The following is a 21,202-nucleotide window of genomic DNA, read 5'->3' on the forward strand; positions in this document are numbered from 1 at the left end:
TGCTCCCAGGGCCACACCCTCACCCCACACGCATCGAAATTTAAAGGGGGAAGATGATTTTTCTGGTGAAAAAGGTTCTGTCTCCCTAGCGAGGGACACCCATACAGTATGGGGGAAAGGGGATGGGATGTAGGAGTAAGAAAAATAGATATTCCTGACCCCTCTGGTCCATCACCCCCTTCTAGGGGAAACTCATCAAGAAACTGGCCAACTCCCAATTGACCCTCCACACTGAAACTACTGGCGGCCTCCATGGCCGCCAGTCTGGCTTCAGGGCAGCCAGAGGCACGGAAACCGCTCTCTCCTGAATAACCATGAAGACGTACTCTCCAACCTGGACCCCAACTCTCCATCTGTGTTAAACCTACTTTATCTCTATTCTGCCTTTGACACTGAATCACTCCATCCTCATAAACAGTCTGATACCCATGGCATCATGGACAGGGCACTGGCGTGGCTTACCTTCTTTCTCTCCAACAGACCCTCCCAAGATCAAATGGGTCCCTTTTTGTCCTCCACCTCACTCTCTACTTGTGGCGTTCCTCAGGGCTCTATCCTATCGCAATGGTTCTTCAACATCTACCTGGCCCTTTTGTCCCCCTTGATCTCCACCTACTCTCCCTACTTCCAGTGTTACGCAGACACAACTCTCATTCCGGCTACCTTTCCCAACCCTGCCCCTCCTCCTCTTCCTGCCTTATTCCTGACTGATATTCAGGCATGGTCCTCTGCCAATGACCTCTGCCTCAATGCCAGCAAGACTGAGATCCTTCTCATTGGGCCGCCCGCTCCCAGCTTCCCCCTCACTCTCTGGCCAGACTCCTTGGGTCCCCTCCCCCCACCCACTTGTGAGGCAAAAAAACTTGGGGGTCATCTTTGACTCTTTTCTTCACACATCACAGACGTTGTCAAGAAGTCCAACTTTCAGCTCCAACTCCTAGGGGCCAGCCTACCTTTCCTCACCTACCCCCAGAAGCTCAATGTCTCCAGAGCCCTGTGGTTCTCTCTAAACTGGACTACTGCAACAGTCTCTTCCTCCACCTTTCTCTTTCCTCCCTTCGCACCCTCCAACTAATCCAGAATAGGGCTGCAAGACTTAACCTTGGCCTCAAGCCCAGGGACTGCATCTCTCCAGCCCTAAAGTCTCTCCACTGGCTCACAGTAACTGCATGGATCAAATTCAAAACCCCCTGCATCGTCCACAAGGATGTCTGGGGCCTGGGACCTCTACATCCAGCTTTCCATCACCAAATACCACCCAACCAGAACCCTTCGGTCCCCTAGCTAAAACTCTGCAGGTCAGACATTTCCCCAAGCTAAGAGTGGGTGATAGACCCTCTCCTCGGGTGGCACCTCCCCTTGGAACAGCTTCCCTCTCCCCATCAGACTTAAGCAGTATCTTCTTAAGTTCCAGAAACTTCTCAAGACCTTCCTTTTCTCTTTCGCCTTCCATCTCCCCCCCTCCCTTGTTAAACTCTCCACCTGCCGCTTTGACTGGGGCCTGGTCCCATTCTGAGTCTTACAGGGACCGGACCACCCCTGCACCAATCCCTACCAGCTTCCTTCGCTAGCACTCGCCCTCTCTTTATCAGACTATCCTCACCCAGTCCGCCTGCCCACTGCACTGCGCCACCCCCACCTCTCCCCTGGCACTTGCTGCTCTGGGGTCCCATAGGGTCCCCCCACTATTGCAATTCTCTCTCCACCCCTCCCCTTGCACTTATCCTCAAGTACTTGCATGGTAGGATTGTCACAAGGCCAATATAACAGTCTTTTTTGTTGTTGCTAGTTTCGTACGCTATCCCTTGTTTCCCCCTCAACCCTTCTTGTCTTGTGGCACCTGGGAACACTTATGTATAGGTACCCTACAACTGTCCAATAAATAAATGCTTTTTGTATGTTTTTGTCTGCATTATGAATTTGAGGGGTTTAAGAACAGACTAAATTAGTGACGTACCCGCTGAGGTGTTCCTGAAAGAAACCTTTAATGAGTCTAGCAATTATTGAATAGAATTCCAGAAAGACAAATTATCTGTTATTCCTATTCTTTCTTATTTAGGGTCACTGCTCAACGTGTTACACTTGTGGAACCCGCTCTTTTTTGAAAAAGTTTTTTTAAAAAATTGAGGCCTGAAAGAGAAAGCCAACCACTCTAGAAACAGAGCCACATGGCGGAGGCCAAATCCCAGGAGCTGAAAAGGGTTGCAAGGGAGAACACAGAGGTAGCAAGGGAGGCCTCGGGGGTCGCAGCTACAGCCCCTGGCAACCCCCAAATGACTTCCCTGGTTAACATGAGTGAGGTAGTAGGGAAGAAGCAGTAAGCAAAGACTTGTTTTTTTTGGTGCCATTCTTCTGGAGTCAGAACATTAAACAAGAGTCTAAGTTTAGCAATTGTACATACCGATTGTGCAGAATGCACCGATATGTTTTACAACAATCCCAGCATCATATAAAGAGACATACCTGATCTATCAGCGGTCTTCTGTATGGGTTGCTTTCTAGGAGAACACTTGCCCACAGCTCAGGATCTTTGCGGCGAACGAGGTAACGTGACAAACTCTTGAACAGCGAATTTTCATTGCACACCTTAAAATGATAAAGTCAGAGCAAAGTCAGCGATGAAAATGGTTCCAAGTGAACATTCGTTAAGGTATATATCAACGTTTCTCTACTAAATCTCATCAATGGTATTTGACATTTAATGTTGAATGTTGCACAACTGACTGGTGTAAACAATGTAACCCGATAGAACAGACCCCTTCCCAGTATCTAATTAAAGTTACGCACATTAATAAGTTCCAGATCACACTGGCCTCGCTCATAAGCCACACATGCCAAGTGGGGGTCTCTCTTCTCACAGTACTTTCCAACAACGCGGCTATCATAGTAAGGATTTTCCCGCAAAAATCTCTCGGGATTGTTGTTGCTGTCAATATAGATTTTGGCAAGCGCATTATGGGTAGCAGGCTCCTCACAACCCTCGTGGATTCTTGACTCCAACCATGGCAAAAGTAGCTTCAACCTGATTGAAATAAATGACAAAACATATGACGTTTAAAGAATCAAAATAAAAAATGCATCAATTTAAAGCAAAGAGTACAGGTCTCCGTCATAAATTAAGACTACAGCATAAAGTCTACTTAGAAGACCAATAGCAGTCAAACCAAAGCCTTAAATCCTGTGTAGAAACAATTAAAATGTTTTGCAATTAAGTATTTCATTATGTGGAACAACCTTCAACAGCTCCCAACAACAAATGTGTGCTCCACTCAGCCCAATCAACTGCTGCAGTTCAGTAACATGTTCTCTAGCAAAAGCGCCATCTAAAATGCACAAATTGACTATTGAACAGTAAAAACGCACCCAAAAGGAGAGCTTAGGACTGAGGAGAATGGATCATAAGAAAAGGTGTTTTAGGGATGCAAGCGCAGGAGCCTGCACTTGCATCTGTACACAAACAGCATGCAATTACGGATTTACCCAATAATTGCCTAACTGCCTTGCATATTTACGATAATGGTAAATCCCTCAAAAGGCTGCTTCGTACAGATGCAGAATGGCCATATGAGCAATAGAACCTATGTTATTATTTAGTAACATACAAGCAACAACCAACTCTGGAAATGGTCTCCTTGAATTCTAAAATGGGTTTTATTTCATGTAAATAGTTTTCCAGAGTATGGCAAATACCTACTGTTGGCCTTCTAGGAACACAGCCTGTTGAGTTTCAGCTGGGGACCACAGGTTTGCAAAAAGGATGATGGGTTAACAGTTAATTTGTTACTCCACACAGTGGAGAGAAAAGTACAAGTTGTTCAACATTTTGTTAATTACACAGACATCACCAACTGAGTCAAAATTAAGGTGATTAAATAACCTTGAATTTTTAAGTTCAAATGGTAACACTGTTACCTGAAAAATCAATGAGCTCCATTGTTGGGGGTACGCCTGCCTGATAGAGCGAAACACCTCGTCAATGCTAAAGGAAAATTATAAACTAAGAAATGGATATCAATTAATTATATCCTTTCATGAGCTGAATCTCTTCCATCATACTGATCTGGAGACAAGCAAACAGTAAACGAATGCCCTGCACCTCTCTGCATTTCTTGGGAAGTCAGTTAAAATGGCCTTCTCCCAAAGAAACGTTCCTAACCTGTACCCAAAGTAATATCAACCCTAATGCGGGTAGGACTATAGGACTAGGGCCATTGGCACAGCAAAAACATTTATAAAAGTCAAGCTGCAGCATATACATGGTGCTCCTTGCCCAGTCATGCCTCTGAAGTAGGACTGAACAACTTTTATGCATGTGCAGGAACCCCCCCACCGCCCGCCCATTTGCTTACTGTGTTTCTACAGTATGTGACGCTGCCTTCAAAAACTAGCCCTCCGCTTATGTCACGTAAGACTATTTATTTCTTCAGGTACTGCAACCTGTTTTCAACGTCAAGCACGGCACGATTTATATTTAATATGCCCTGGGGGACAGAGCAGTCTTGACAACTATATATGGCCTGCCACTTGCTTTTGGGTGTGAGCAGACAATCTCTGGTAAAAAGTGTTCCGGAAGCCTACACTCATTTTGCTCCAATCAGAAGAGAAAATCAAAAAAGTGAAACGTACCCTCGCATCACTTCCTGCGCAGCCCACTTAAGTCCTGTAGTGACTTTTTGCGGATGGGGCTTGCACACTTGTCAGTCCTTGGATATGCATCTGGTGTCAGGGACTAGGCAAAGTTCGACAGTAACAGTGCCAACGTGCCCTGCCACAGGTTAGAAGTGGTCGTGGGTCACCTTGGCTTCCGACACCCGTTAAAAGGATCTCTTTCCTGTCAAGTGAGAGGCCAGGAGCCACTGATGAGATGTCTTTCCAGTTTCACAGGACAGGCCATCACAAGTGCAGAAGCATGTTGTGTTGCATACCCAAGGGGGTGATCAGCTACATTCTTGCCCTAATAGTACAGGAACTTCTAGGCCTTATTGTAAGTTAAGAGTGACTGCTGAGAAAAAGAGGCTGACAGTGACTGAGTTAAAGCTGGCGAAACAATGGTCGAGTGAGCTAGGGTGTTCAAAGTGAAGCAAAGCGTTCATTTGCTGAAGGAAGGAATTTTACATCAATCATCTTATTAATTGGATGGAGTGTGGTGTATCACAAATCATTTAGCCCTTTTCAAGATCTCAGGCTAGATGGGGATGCTGGACTTCAATTTTGGCCTAAAGCACTGCCACGAAAAATAAAGTTACCATAGTGTACTCTTTGACCACAGTCCATTTTCCTCCATACTTATGGGTGGGACGGGACTGGTACACTTTTGGCAACCCTCAAAATAAATTTCCCTTTTCAAAATGGGTGGCGCGTGGGAGCGGCCAGCCCTGCCAACTCCGCCCACCAGCAACACCAGTCAGTCCTTGGATATGCAAAACAGGAAACCTGACTAATTGTTAGAGGTTGATGGCAGGCAGGGCATACAGAGAAAAGGGGACTATGGACTAAGAGTACAGACTAAGAGTATTGAAGTCACTACGGGGAGTACTTTTTCCTACTCCTACTGGGTGGTTGGAAGGATTAATTTAAAGCAAAAAGTTTCTGCAGAAATGCCAGACCAAATCTATCATCTGTTCTGGCTGCGGTATCATACTGTAATGTTTGCATAACTCAGAAGGGGAAGAAAATGTTGCCTTACTAATAACTTCCCTGGGAGTGTTTCTTTGGAATGCCAGTGCTGTTGCCTTAGCTCGAACTGCATGAGCATGTAAGCCCTTATGGTAATGTTCTTTTCTGAAGTTTCTATGCCTCCGCAATACAAGAGATGATCCACCGAGACATGGTGGCTTCTGAAGTTTGGAGGCCAGTCTGTTGACCTCCAAAGGATATGAACAAGCCGTCTGATTTCCTGTATTCCTTCGAGCAGTCTAGATAACATTTCATGCATGCTAAACATCAAGTGAATGAAGGACTCTCACCCCACGGCTGGGGTGAGGGGGAAAAAACGTGGGTAGATCTATCTCTTGGTTCAAGTGAAACGCAGACACCACTTTGGGTAAGAACTTAGGATGTGTTCAAAGAACTGTAACTTTATGAACTGTGCAAGGGCTCCGATGCAGACTGCACCTTAAATTTGCCAATCCTAGTCGAAGTTATGGCTACCAAAAAGGCAGTCTTCCATGAAACCAGTTTTAGGTCAGCTGATGATATGGGTTCGAAATGCTCCTGGGATATTGATGACAATAGTAAATGGAGATACCAGAACGGATGGGGCTTGCACACTTGTGGGTAAAGCCTAAGTAGACCGTCAAAGTGCCTTTTCATAATAGGATAAGATGTAGATATTCGAAGGTTTGGAGAACTAACATAACCTCCAACAGCTGATAAATATGTACGACAGGACTGAATTTTAACTCCTGTCATGGCTAAGACAAAAAAGATCCAGTATTGTCCAAAGAATGATATAACGGATTCAGAGAGTGCCCCCGCATTCAAAAGCAGGAACTAGTCCATTTGCTCTTATCCTGCGACCTCAGTGATATTTTCCTTGCAGCTTGCATAAAAGCCATATTACCATCCGACAGGGCAAACCCAGCAAAGACTAACTGCTCAGGTCCCAGGCTGCCAACTTCAGCGATATCGAGGAGGGGTGGGAAACCATCCCGCTCCTGCTGAGACAGTAGATCCTGAGTCACAGGGAGTAGCCATGGGTTGTGCGCACTGAGTAGTAGAGGGTCCAAGTAGCATATTCCGGTTGGCCAGTTTGGTGCCATCAGTAGAGTAAAATTAATTGATTTTCTGAATTTTGAGAGGATCCTCGGAATCCAAGGCAATGGGGGAAATGTGTAGCACACTTTGCTGTCCCAAGGGATTTGGAGACCATACCCAAAGGATTTCTGACTCTGCCGCAGTAGAGCTGAAAAACGTTGCTACTTGCGGTTTTAATGTACGTGTTATTTTGGGTACCTAGTGTTTGGTGTGCTGCAGCTAACCGTATGTTAGTATTATTGTTGAAATGAGTATAACTTGGACAGCTGCGAGTGTAATGGAACTATAGGCTACCCCTGCGTATGACAATAGAAATAATGCCAGACAGTTCCACATATATGCGCTATCACAAGGATGTCCTAATGAAACAATACAAACTGATGTCGATGGTGTTTATTTTGTGGACAATACTAAAATTGGGCGTGTACGGTTGATACTGAGGTTGCGGACATGTGTTCTGACCATATAGGTCTTTCTCAAGGCACAGTATCAAATCTGTGTTTCACAAATTGTCATATATATCAATACATTTCAAATCAATGGTACTGTTGACCTATAAGCAAATCTAAAACAATTCAGCATATCATTGCAATAAAGGCAATTAAATACAAAAGTTGTGATGTAATAGTTATGTTTATTGAGTTTATATAACGCTTTACTCCAAAGCGCTTTACAGAATAAAAAAAAGGTACACTAATGAAAGAAGCATATTTACAAACATAAAACAAACCAGTAGTACAGTATGTGGAACAATTTACTCAAAAGGAGGGGAAGAAGGGGAAGGGAGAGGATGAAGGGGAAGGGAGAGGATGTAGGTGAAGGGGGTATCTGTCAGGTTTGAGGTCAGCAGGAGTGGGAGGAAGGGGGTGGAGGAAGGGGGAGGAGGGAGGGGGAAGGGGTGGAAGCCCCCAGGTGACCGCCTAAGCCTCTTGGTGGTTACAGTATCCAGTATGAGGTCCGGGGAAGGAGGGAGGCGAGTGGAAGGAGGGTGCAGGGGGCCTGAGGGGGGGGGGGGGGGGTTTGGGGAGTGGCGAAGAAAGGCGTTTAAGGAGGAGCGGAAGGATGAGTAGGTGGGGGTGGAGTGGACAGAGAGGTAGGGAGTTCAAGTGGAGGGGGGACCAAGAGTTGGAAGAATCAGAAGCGTGAGGTGGCACAAGGGGCAGGGTGTACAGTAAGAAGGTAGAGATCAGCTGATTGGAGAGAGCGGGAGGCGGGAGGGAGAGTGAAATGAGAGGAGGGAAGAGAGATCGGGGGGCGAGGTCATGGAGAGATTTGTAGACAAGACATAGGAATTGAAATTTCAATTGTGAGAGGAAGGTAAGCCAGCCAAGTTGAGAGTGTGAGGTAGAAATAGAGTCTCCAGGGCCGAGAAGACAGAGTACGGAATAGTTAGGAACAAGAGGGGAAGAGGGAAAAAGAGACGAGAGAAAAGTTGGGTATTATTCGATGCTTAATCTAATGGTAATATCACCACATGCGATATACACAATTTTGAATAATCAAGCAAATTGCCTCTGAAATATGAATTTAGAGTACACCATCTTGAGAATTTTTTGAGAAGTAACATAGATCTGGAGGACCAAGTCTTTTAGCTCCCATTCGTGGTTGCAGTGTGAGGTCTCCTACTAAATGAACAGCGTGCATATATATCTGGTGTTGCAGAGCGCAATCTGAAATTTTAAAATGACAAAGGAGAGTATCTTGTTATGCCCCATTTGTTTACATAGAACATGGCTGTTGTGTTGTCGGTTCTTAGGAGGACTGTGTAGCGCTGAATCAAGGGAAGGAAATCATTTAGAGCTTTGAAAATTGCCAGAAGCTCCAAAAGAGTAAACCACTGGGATTCCGCTGTAGACCAAAGTGCATGAGTTTGGAACTGCCCCAAGGTGGCACCCCATCCATCATGGAGGGATCGGAAGTTTTGGCGTGCAAATGTGGAAGGTTCTGAAAGGGAACTCCTAACTGTAGATTCATTTAGTTCATCCAACACAGTAGATTTGGCCTCAAGCTGGGGTGTAATGGAATTATTTCCGATTGATGATGCTTCTCTTGAATCCAGGAATTTGCTAAAAGCATCTCGAGTCTCCGTATTTTGAGGCGGGCCAGTAGCAGAGCCAGAATAGATGCTGCCATGAGGCAGAGAAGGTACTGAAACTACCACACTGAGGTGTCTTTCCGACTAGAAAGTGTGAAATGGACTACCGTATGTCTTGTATCCTTTGTTCCATGATATTTTATATTGCGCCCGTACACAAGTTTTCAGAGCGCGACAAGGCAAGGGAGGGGAACAGGCGAGAACAAAACAACAATCTTTCCATGAGGAACACTTTGATAACCTTGTATCCAATCTTACCCCTATAAAGGTGATGCTCTGCGTTGGAACCAGACAGGACTTCTTGTTGTTGATAGACAGTCCCAGACTGAAAAGTAACTGTAGTATCTGCTCTAGGGAGGCTGCTCCCCCGCAGGTCTCCGATCGGATGAGCCAGTTGTCCATACAGGGATAAATATGTATACCTTTCACCCGTAGTTCTGCCGATATGGGAGCCATCAGTTTTGTACATACCCTGGGGGCGGCACACAGTCCAAGCAGGAGAATATGATGCTGAAAATCAGTAATTTCTTAGGCACCACGTATATTGGAACTTGAATATATGTGTCCTGTAGATCCACTGCGCACAACCAATCTCTCTGGATGAGGGCATTCTGAATAGGAGTGGGCATATCCATCTTGAACTTTTAGGTGAAGAGAATAGATTTAAAAAAGGAAAGGTCCAATACTGTCTGCCGGCCAGCCTGGTTTTTCTTGGGTACAGTAAAAAGGCGAGCAGAAAAACCACAACCTTTTTCCTGAGGAGGGACTTCTTGATTACATTTATCGTCAAAAGGTTGGCAATTTCTCAAAGGAGAGTCGCTGTTCCTATACGAGCTAGAGGAGAAGATGGAGGGGATGGGTAATCTGTATTCCCTCCTGACAACTGACATGGTCAAAGAATCCTCTGAGATGGTACGCCAGCTGCAATGAAAATGTGAAATGCTGCCCCCAACCGGGGAGGAGTGGATTTGGACGTAAAAATCATTATTTCTTTGCATCAGTTGATTCTGGAGTGGTGGGGAAAAAGCCTATATTGGAGGTTTTTTTGCTGCTTTATTCTCTGAAAGCTGGGCGACCTGTCAGTTTGCCTGCCTTTCCTCTCCCGATAATCTCGAAATCCACTGAAACTTTAACTTTGTTCTCCAAAATTGCATTTTATTGGTATTTGGAAATAAGGAAATACAAAACAGGTAATTCTTAATCATCAGTATTTTACATATATAGACCCCCCCCCACTCACTATCCTACCCCATTCCCCTCGCTCCCCAATGCAGCTTATGTTAACACATTGTTAGCACATTATCTCGCGGGAAGCCCCACAGCTCATCCACACCCCAGTCGGGCCGAGTTATCAGCTGTATTTCTCGCAGAAGGGTAGCCACAGGATATCAATATAGACCGATTCCTTAAGGAGATGCAAGAGAAACTCCATATCATATATGGCACTGACTTTAGCCACTCAATCACTTTCCGTGGGTAACCCTTTTCTTTACCAGAATTGAGCCAGGCAACTTCTGGAAACCACCAACAGGATCTGCACCATATGCAGACGATCCTCAATCTCCTCCACCTTCACCGTAAACAAGAGCATCCATAGCGAGGCCTCTCTAGGAATCCCATCAATCACTTTGATCTAGGAGAAGACATACTTCCGGTATTGTTGTACTCGAGGGCACCCCCACAACATGTGGCAATAATCCCCCACAACCCTGCAACACTTTTAACCCTGGTAGTCATACCCCTTATACATTCTGGACAATGTAGCTTGAGGTTACTGCCACCTATGAAGCAATTTTATGGCCTGCATCCTGTACTGCAGAGAGACGAGTCTACACATCTGCACTCAGTCTATCAGTCAGTCAAAAAGTTTATTCGGATGCAAAGATCCATTAAACATACAAATACAATAGAACATCACAGTTTCCCAATATTCAATTTCATATTTTAAAAGATTCTCCTTAACAATCATGTACAAAAAACCATAAAAATACAATGATGTATCTATTCATAGTAAAACATGACATTAATAAAAACCACTGTTCCAATAATCCCTTCCCTAATAGAAAATATAACAATTATTTGGTTGCTGGGGAAGCACGTCCCCTTTTATTCCATCATTACATTAAGAGCTTCCATCTCCCTGGAGCCTCATCAGCCCCTTTCTAAAGTACATTGCTCTTTTCAAAAAGGAGAGCAATGCCCAGGAAGTGTAAATGGTATCTGCACTCAAAAGAAAGATGAGGGCTGCCTTATAATTGCAGATCTCTGTCTTCTTTAGGGCCAGTAACAATGTGGCTCTACGTATCCAAGCATAACCAATACAAAACAATAATACGGTTTACCAGATCTGTCAACTGGCTGTCAACAAAAGACAAAATCTTCCTTAAATCTGTCTCTGACTCACAAATGTCTCCACCAAGCTGCCCCTCAATACTTGATAACAAGATTCACTAGACCAGTATCCTGCCGCCCCACTAGAAAGGCCAACTCTAACCTCCTTCTAGTGCCAAGATTTAAACGCACTATGTCTGGTGGGAACAGCTTTCCGGTCAAAGCAGCACAATTTTGGAATACCCTACCACCATCCCTCAGGGAAGACATTCCCTACCTACATTTCAGATCCAATACCATCCGCTGGATCAAGGAACATGACATTTAATGTATCTCCTGGCTGCGCTACACTATAAACTTTGTAAATTGTGTATATACTGTGGATATCCATCGCTCCTTTTATGTTTAGACATTATTCTTACATAACCTGTAAATTATGTATATCGCCTGTAATTTTTAATGCTTTGATGCTTCCAGCAATGTAACCCAGCTGGACCCCATCTCTTGTGCTCTCTGTAACTTAAGCTCTACAATCCTCTTGTTGCTCTTGCGCCCTGCTACCCCGGGTTAGGTGCGCACTACAAATAATAAAAACAAACAAAACGTACAGTATTTCGAATGACATTTATTTGAATGCCATAATGTCAAAAATGTGGCCGGAAAAAAAAAAATTCTAATGTCTTTTTAATTTTCTGTTCGAAATGGGGGCGCTCCCGCCCAAACCCCCCCTTATTTATTTTTTTAACCCTTTTTTTACTCACGAAACCAAAAAAAAAAAACATGTAAATGAAAAAAATAACACCTTCGAAAAAGAAACAAATTTGGCCAAATGTTTTCGACATTGTCATTCGAAAAAATGCATTCGACATTAACTGGCTACCCAATAATACAAGTGCCAGATCTTCACGCTGGTGTCCACACACCAGGCAACTAGCAGAGTCGGGGAACCCTTTCCATTTTACTGTATTTCCTTGCAGAAGGAGGGAGTCGAACCTTGCCCTTGTGATTAACCACCTGTTTTTTTTTTTTTTTACGAGAACTCCAGATTAGATATGGTTGAATCACAAAGGGCCTACTGATCAACGAGTGTAATTGACCGGATTTGATTCCATACTCCAATAATAGTCTTTTCCTTGCAACAGCCTCACTCAGCACCAATTTATGGCTTTTCCCCTCTGCCTTTGTTATTAATGCCTCAGGTGGAAAAAGAGTGCCTAGGTTGGCCTCCTCAAGGGCTTTGGAGATACAGTCCAGCCATGGAATTTTTTGCCAACCCCCTTTTCCCAGTACAGATCGAATGATGAAATGGCAAAGGGAGGCAAATTCATTTGCCCATAGCCGGACCCAGAACAAAATCGGGGCCAACGCCCACAGGTCTTCCCAAAACTCCATTCCCATTTCGCGGTGAATTGCAATACTTGCAGCTGAGTTCGGGAGCCCCAACAGTCTCCTAATAAATTTGTTCTCTTATTTGTATTTCGTCAGCCCTCTGGAAGCCCCATATTGGGGCGCCATACATGTTAACGGCCATTGTTTGGGCACTATAAATCTTAAATATCACTTCTAGTGGTTCTCCCTCACACCGTGACATAAAACGGAAAATGTCCCCAGTTTGCTGGCTCATTTTTGTAGATTGTTTAGCCAAATGTGCCTTTCCAGATAAAGCTTCCGAGAAGCTTATCCCCAGGTAATCAAATACCTTTACCTTGGTTATCACCTCTCCCACAAATAGCATCGGTCTCATAGCCACAGGCCACTTCCTGCCCACACACGCCATCACAGCAGATTTTTTGGTGTTCATTTTTAGACCCAATTCGCACATGAATGTTGTATATGCATTGATCAGGGTCTGTAAGGCTCTTGGGGTTCTGGCAATCAATACTGTGTCATCTGCGTACGCAAGGATAGGGAAAGCACCCCCACCCCCCAAAACTAAAAAGTCAGCAAAAATGTTGATGAGGACTCCAGAAAGACCATTTATGTACAAACAAAAACATATGGGGGCCAACACAGCCCTGCCGCACACCACATCCAACACTGAAGCAGGTCGTGCAGTGACCCCCCCCCCCGGTCCACTGCGCACACATGCCTCATTGTGTGTATTTCTCCCAACACCCTCAAGATATCCCCCGGACAACCTAGCGACCGGAGCACGGCCCAGAGCTTTGCCCGGTCTACCTTGTCAAAGGGCGTGCTCAGGTCCATGAATGCCAAATACACCGCCTCACCCTTGCAGAAGGCCGAATTGGCCACTAGCAGGTACAGGTTTAGACTGTTCCATAGTGCCGACTCCTGGCCGGATCCCAAACTGAATGTCTGAAAGGATGGATTGTTCTGTCAGCCAGGTTTCAATGCAGGCTAACAATAATCTTCCAAAATTTTTAAAGGAAGAGTCCAACAGTGAAATTGGTCTATAAGCCTTCCGGGGCCACCCCTTCAATTTCCTTTTTCCTTCGTCTGACCTCACTTTGATAATGGGCTCTCGCCTGAGTTAATGCTCTTCTACTGGAAGCTGGGTACTTGAGGATCAGTAGTAGTGCTCGCTTTGCTTCTTTACACGCCTCGTCAAACCAGCCCTTCTGTGATGTTCTCCCCTTGGCCTTAATTGTTTTTGTAAATTTGATTGTTAGAGCCCCCTCTAGTTCTACAAATCTATCAACTACCTTCGCAGGTAGAGTATCCCCCAGAATATCCACCATAAGGGGTGTATTCTCCATAATCGATTGTATTGCAATTTCTCCTCTACAATGGTCCCCCATTTGATTCTTCTGGATCCACTGGTCACCCCTTTTATTGGGCAGGGTGCCACATCACGTGAGACCCCAACCACTAACACTCCCACGAGAGACAAGCATATAGGGTGATCACTATTCACATTGGGAATCACCTCAAATCTTATAGTACGTTCCCATAGACCAACATAAGTGCAAAAATAATCTATTGTTGAGGAGCCCATATGGATGTTGAAGGTCACCTTGCCCGGAATATCCGGGGCTAGGCGGCCGTTAACTGTGCGCAACCTCCATTACAACAACCACAAACACATCTGCAATCCCTTTGAGCAGACTCTCTCGTCTATCATACAAGGAACCGGGATATTCACAGACATGTCCTCCAGGGGATCTAGAGCATCCTTAGCCACGCCCATCCCCATTTTGATATTAAAATCACCTCCCCAAACGTAGAATTCATTTTTATGCATACCTGCAGACAGTAGGTCCTCCATGAACCCCTTCACTTTTGTCAATCTGTCCGCCTCCGAGATGTGTGGACTATTGTAAAAGTTAATGATACAGATTGAATCCCCCTTCGCTGTGGATAGGGCCACCACCTGCAGTTAATCCATCCCTGTGTTAATCACCCTAATCCCACAGTATAGGGAGGACTTGATCATGATGCACAAACCCCCATAACATCTACCTCGACTTCTTAGCTGGGATTCCAAAGGAGACAAACCTATCTAGATGTGGGGTGTCCAACGCCCAGGTTTCCTGTAAAAGTACCACCTCGTTCATTTGGAGTAATTCGACAATGGACCCGTTGCTCAGCTTTCCCGATGAACCTGCAATGTTCCACGAGAGCAGACGAAACTCAACCGGTTTGTCTGCCAGAGCACGTCCGGTTCGAGTTGGGACATTCTGTTGCTCTACCACACCACTTACCAAGACTTGGGGCCCAACCGGAACAACCGTCTATCAATCCAGATCCTCGCAAGAAGTTAGGATCTCAAATTGATTTGCCAGTTCCAAAGCGCCGGGAGGGTCCCTTACCTTGTCAGTAGGGTTCCCTCTCTTAGATGGGATCCTACTCCAGCCACCCACTATCTGACAGTCTGGTTCCGAGCAAACTAAGGGATTACCTTTCCCCTTGTCCTCCTCCTAGCCCTGCTCCCATGGGACTGACCCCACGTCCCCAGCCCCCCAACCCTCACATAGAAATAGTCCAGGGGAAGAAGCTTACTAAATAGTTGGCTTTCATTAGGCTTAAGTCCTCGAGCTAGGTTGGAATTTAAAAGGTAATTGGCCATAGTTGCATCTGAAAAGGTCACCACTACACAATCTCCTGGCAGATTTTTGGGCCTGCTGCCAACCCAGCCCACTCTTCTGGCCATACGAAAAATGGCAGGATCTATCTTGGGCCCCATCAGGTTAGAGTTAAACCATTGCAAAGCCTTATTGATTAGGGAGAGGGTTGATTCATATCCGCCCTTTGGTAGACCGGGCAGACCAGTAATTATCGCCACAAATGGAACCGTCTCGGGCGGAAGATTTAGGATTGTCTCATCCCCTACCCCTTGTGGAGGTACTATGGCTTTCAAGGTTTTGTCCATCTCTACGTTGCAATTAGGCCCCCTCCCCACCTCTTTGGCTCCACATCCACTATAACTGCTACCGGTGTTTGCTGCTGGCCCTGCTCTTCTACCGCCCTATCACAGCTCAGAGGGCGGCCTCCCTTTTTTAGCTCACACATGCTACAAGGCCTACCTTCAACCACCCCTTCCGACCCTCCTTTGGCCAAATCACATAACTTCAGTGATTTGTTCTTATGGGGTCATCCATAATGGTTAATGTGTTTAGGACCCCCTCCTTCAGTCCACGTAGGGATTGCAGTATCACCTGAAAAGGTTTAGGTTTTTCATCAAAAAGGGTTTCCAACCACTCCTCGTCTCCCTCACATGCTATTGAGGAGTCCAGAGGCAGACTATCATGAGCCTCGAGTTTTGGGCTACTCACCCTTGAGATGCCCATCGAGATTAATTCCTGGGCATACTCCCGACCTACCCCCAGTTACCCAACCCCTCCCCCAGCTTCTCAGGATGCAAGATTTCGGGGCCAATAGCCCCATTATTACCTTGATAAATGCCCTCTAATAGCGGAGCAGCCTCCCTAGAGACTCGCTTAGCTGCATTCATGCAGCTTACAATTTTGTTAGCCATTACATCCATACAGGAGTCCAGGGATTTTTGTGAGGATGTGATGATCACAGGGAGGTTTTCCAGCTTTGACTGCTTTTACAGTGTTAACTTTTTTTTGAGGTTTTTCCGCCCCCTCCCTGGGCCTCCAACCCCCCACAGGTCTCCCTTCGTCCCCAGCTTTTCTTTTTCGCATGATTCAAATCTTAGTGGACTGAATTAAACTTGGGAATAAAAGTCAACCTATTGGCTCACAATGGGAGCTAGTAGCCCCTAAAAACCAACCAACAGATAAAACGAAGAGGAACAGTGGAACAAAAGGAAAAAAATATAAAATTCCAATAACTTTCCACAACTTGCAATAGCAAACAATTACCCAGCCATACCTAAAGGGCTACCATGAAGCTCTGTACCGAGCAATGGTTTAAAGAAGCAGTTTGCTAAACAGAAAACAATTAAATGCTAAAATGCAGATGGTGGAAACGCACAAAAGTTCATATACTCATTACCAGTTCCGAGGCTATTAAAAGTCAATATCGGCAAATAAAGATGAAAAGGGGGGGGGGATTGACTCGCAGTCCCCAAACAGCTTTCTCCAAGAGGGGGGAGAAGGACTACTTCGCAGCCCCCACAAATATCAACACAAATTGCAGGGTATGAGTAACAAAAGCAGCAAGCTCACAGTCTCAGACACTGCTATCAGAAAAAGGATAAGGTTTATGATGACACTGCAGTCCCTATAGTCCAGTACATCTAGTGCTTCCCAATGCGAGAGCCAGTTCTCAAAGCACACGCTCCATACTGCAGCATGACACAAAAGAGTATTGCATACACGGTGCAGAGGGTGGGGAACGCCCGGCAGCTAAAGGAGCTGCCCGAGTACGACCCCCACCCTCTTGCTGTTCGTAATGAGACTGTTAAAGTTAAAGTGAGGCCAATGGCTGTACCTGACACTATAAGTTGTGCTCCTTCTTGGACAAAAGTAAGTCAGCTCGGCTCCCGTGAGGCGTTGCAAAAGCCCTTTTTCTTTTCCAGACTTCAAGATGACACATGCAGCATTGGCCCGCTCAGAGGTTCACAATGCTCGCCAGTGCCAGTGCCCAGCTGGAGCACCCCGGAGCACAGGAAGGACTCAGCGTGGACTCTATAATCAATTTCCCTTCCAAGGTCTTTTCCTCACTTCATTCTGGCAGGCAAGGGGTCCATAGGTTCTGCCTACAGGATGGCTTTGTACAACCTTGCAATCAGTCCTCTGGCCCCTACTCAATTAAAAGCTGCTCGAATTCTCAGTCCTCTACGTAGGTTGTCCCCCCATTTGCGGTCCATCAACACACCCTTTAGCTGGAGGTACCTCCAACTTTTCCAAGGCAACAAAATTCCCCATTGACCCACATTTGGCCTGCCCTGCTCAAGCCGCCTCATACCAGGGTTGGAACTGTAGTGGCACAACCACTCCATCTCTCAGGGGGTGGGGGGCATATACAGCTAAGGGGAGACACCCATGTGGAGAGCAATCGCGTATTGCTACCCTCCTGCCAAAGGAACCACAAAACCTCAAAGACTGGGTGTTCAGCCATCCTCCTCAAGATCAGGGAACGGGGAACCCACAGCCACTCCAACAGGACTGGGGCCCAAGACTGCATTATCCACGTGGACCCATTGTTTACTGGACATATGGTCCAGATGGTCAACCAATATTTGGCGCTGGGCTGCTCTATAGTAAGTGTTCAGGTCAGGAAATCCAACACCCCTCCACCCCCTGCTCTTGGGAGAATCAGTGCTATAGACAACCCTGCGTTTCATCCCTGCCCAAAGGAATTTTAGCAGAGCCCCTTTCACCTCCTCCAGAAAATCTGATGGAACCACCACTGTAAGCATTTGAAAGAGGAACAAAAACTTTGGCAAGACCACCATCTTAATGCAATTCAGGCGTGCCATCCACGAGAACCTTAGCCAGGCCGTCTGCACAAGTCAGCCTGTACCGACAACCAAAGCTGCAGTTAATTTGCAAAGAGATTCCCATATTCGCATGAATCCTCTATCCCCAGAAATCTAAATCCCTCCTCCTGCTCCCTAAAGGGGAGCATCCCTATAAAGTGCCTGTCAGAGTTTGATATTCCTCCGGTGAGAAAGGCTACTGATTTCTCCAAGCCAATTTTAAAACCAGAGAATGGCCATATCGAGCCAGGATCTCCAGCAAACACAGCACCGACTGTGTAGGATTGGTGATGTACAGTAGGGCGCTGTCCACCAAGAAACAGAGCTTGTATTTCACCTCCTGTACCGTGACCTCAGATTCCTGCATCCTTTTTCAATTCAATGGCCCAAGGCTCCATAACCAGTGCATACAAGAGGGGAAAGTGCGCAACCCTGTCTTGTGCCTCTTTCTAGTGGAAACCCTTGAGACTCACTGCCGTGGACCACCACTTTGGCTTGCAAAAGAAGGCCGAAATCCAACTCATCCACTTGGGGCCCATCCCTATAGCTGTGAGGACTCCACCTAGGATAGCCCAGCTGACTGCCTTCTTGGCATCTAGTGCGAGGAGTAGGGCTCCATCCTTTTCACCATTGGAGCGCTGAGAATATGCAGTCTCTTACACAAGCTGTTGGACCCTTGTCTCTGCAAGATAAACCCAGTCTGGTCCGGGTAGATCAATCTAGGTAGATGCAGCTCAAGCCGATACGCAAGTATCGTAGCAAAAACGTTTGCATCCAAGATGGAGATTGGCCTGTATGAGGAACAGTGTGTATGGTCCTCGCCTGGCTTAAGGGTGACTGCTATCAACGCTTGCAGGAACAACGGTAGTAGTGTTCCTTCCCCAGTGATTGAATTAAAGAGCTTGGCCAGAGGCTGCATCAGCAGGGTTTGCTATGGTCTATAGAAGTCTGCGGTGAACCCATCTTCCCCAGGGGCCTTACCCGTCAACTGCTTCATCGCCAAAGCCACCTCCTCCCTCGTGATCTCTGCCTCCAATAATGCGCCTTCCAAGTCCGTAAATCACGGGAGAGAGAGATCACTTAGATCTATGTATCTTATCCCCCCCGACGCTGTTGCGATTGGGCATACAGCTGCCTGTAGGAAGCTGTGACTGTGCTGGGATATCTTATCTCCTGCCCACTAGAGCCCCATCAGTCCCACAGAACGGATCAACCCTCCTCTCCATCAGCATCTCCTCCCCCTATTCGCAAGCAGAGTATCTGCGGCATCTCCCTTTTCATAATACTTCTGCCTTGTGTACCTTGTTTTTTTTACCACCACCCCTATTAGGAAGGTGTGCAGCTCCTGTCGCTTTTCATCTCGACTAAGAGCCCCTCCCTATTGGCACCCTTCAATTCCTCTCGTAGCCTGCCTTCTACTAAGCCCAGTTCTGTCCTTATTAGCACCCTCCACAATAAGCAGCCCCCAAATCGTGGCCTTGGCTGCTTCCCACACCATGGTCACAAGTCCCCCCTGAATAATTAGTCCCTTAGGAGCTTGTCATTAAATTTCCATCGAGACCAGTCGCCTGCAAGGTCCCCCCACTCCCTGGCCTGCTATAACGAGCTTGTGGTTGGACCACATGATCACCTCAACCATGGGCACCCCTATGTCAGGGGTTTGTTCCTGCGGTACCAACTGGAGGTTTATCCTTGTAGATGTCTGCTGTGGAGGCGAGAAAAATTTAACCCCCAGTTTAGAGAAGTGAATCCAAAAGTGATCTGCTGGGAGGTTCCCAAAGACCCCATTGTCCCTTTTAACCTTCAGTCCATCCCCCCTGTGCAGACCACCCGTCCAAGACTTGATTGCTATGATATTGAAATCGCCCCCAGAAAAGTGGCTCCTCAGTCCAGTCCTATGGCAGTGTAAAAAAGTGTTGCAAGAAACATTATCTGGCCTGCGTTGGGTGCATATAGTGTGGCCAATGTGACCGTAGCTCCCTCATGGAGCGCGTTAGCCACCAGGAACCTTCCCCCAACCCCCCTCTTGACCTGGATCTCTGTCTGGAAAGATTTCCCCAACAGAATCCCAGAATCCCCACCCCCTCCTTATGCTCCCGAAGTAAAGCCCATAAGATACTCCCACATCCTTGCCCTTTATTGCAGATCTCTTTCCCTCCGTATAGTGGGTTTCCTGAACAATGAGGCCTGCCATATGTTGCTTACGGACCAGGTTGCTTATCAAATACCTCTTGTTTTGAGAGTGGAGCCCCTCTACATTTAGGGTGGCTACCCTGACATCAGCCATATCTCTTCTTCACAAATCCTCTCCTTTGTCTCCCTTGCACGTTTCATTGCACAGCCATCTTCCAGTGTGAACTACTGCATGAGCCTCCCTTCTCCCCCGTTCCTCATTAACACCCTGCTTCACAAATCGGTGGGTTCCATCACCCTCACGCCACCCGAGGCGCTCGACAATGTGGCCCAAATATCATGGTGCCACCAGTCAACCCACCAGAGATTAGCCCCCTGCCCCAATCGAACATTGCAACAATTTTCAAGTAACCATAGGCAACAGCCAGCTCTCACCAACCAGAGGTGCAATCGCTGATGCACCCTCCCATCAGCCCCAACACCCTGCCCCCCAACTCAACATAGTTAACCTATAAGCACGGTTTAAAAAGTTACCAAAAAAGGTAAAAAGTAAAAACACTAAAAAGGGAAACCCCTATGACAAATTAGCAAAATGCCAGGGGAGTGAAGCTGAAGGCTTCCCTGTAAAAAGCCAGGACCGGTTAAAAAAACAGAAGCAAAATGTTTTGGGGTCCAAAGAATATGGAGGGAAAGTTGCCTAAAGCAAAATCTTTCACAACGACTGAGGTTGTGGATTGGAGGATAAACTTGGGGAGTCCGAATACAATTCCCGATATCGGGTCTCAATCTTCTTGCTGGTAGCCATGACTGAGGATTTTTCCAGATAGACTTGGCTAGCACATCCTTCTGTATCGGAATTCCAGATCCGTCAGATTTAGTTTGTGACAGTACACCCGAAAGGACTCTTGACTCATTCAGATTTTTCTGATATATGATGGCATTTATAACGCACCTGTACACAAGTGTTTCTAGGCACAATAGGAACCCTAAAAAGTCCTGAAAGTCCTGGTACAGGGAATCCTAAAAAGTCCTGAACC

At 46.3% G+C, this 21,202-nt stretch overlaps 1 protein-coding gene across 2 annotated transcripts in view; it reads right to left on the bottom strand.

The window, feature by feature from the left end:
- CLTC (clathrin heavy chain) overlaps nucleotides 1–21,202 on the bottom strand; it is a 1,506,669-nt gene that overhangs the window by 552,546 nt on the left and 932,921 nt on the right. For both annotated transcript variants that reach the window (XM_069615119.1, XM_069615118.1), the window contains exons 17-18: nucleotides 2,788–3,022; nucleotides 2,464–2,586 (exon numbers count right to left, since the gene is read on the bottom strand). In XM_069615119.1, coding sequence (XP_069471220.1) covers nucleotides 2,464–2,586; nucleotides 2,788–3,022 — 358 coding nt within the window. The remainder of the gene's footprint in view (nucleotides 1–2,463; nucleotides 2,587–2,787; nucleotides 3,023–21,202) is intronic.

Source organism: Ambystoma mexicanum, chromosome 9, assembly GCF_040938575.1.
Source record: "Ambystoma mexicanum isolate Mex_15411 chromosome 9, UKY_AmexF1_1, whole genome shotgun sequence".
Taxonomy (NCBI): domain Eukaryota; kingdom Metazoa; phylum Chordata; class Amphibia; order Caudata; family Ambystomatidae; genus Ambystoma; species Ambystoma mexicanum.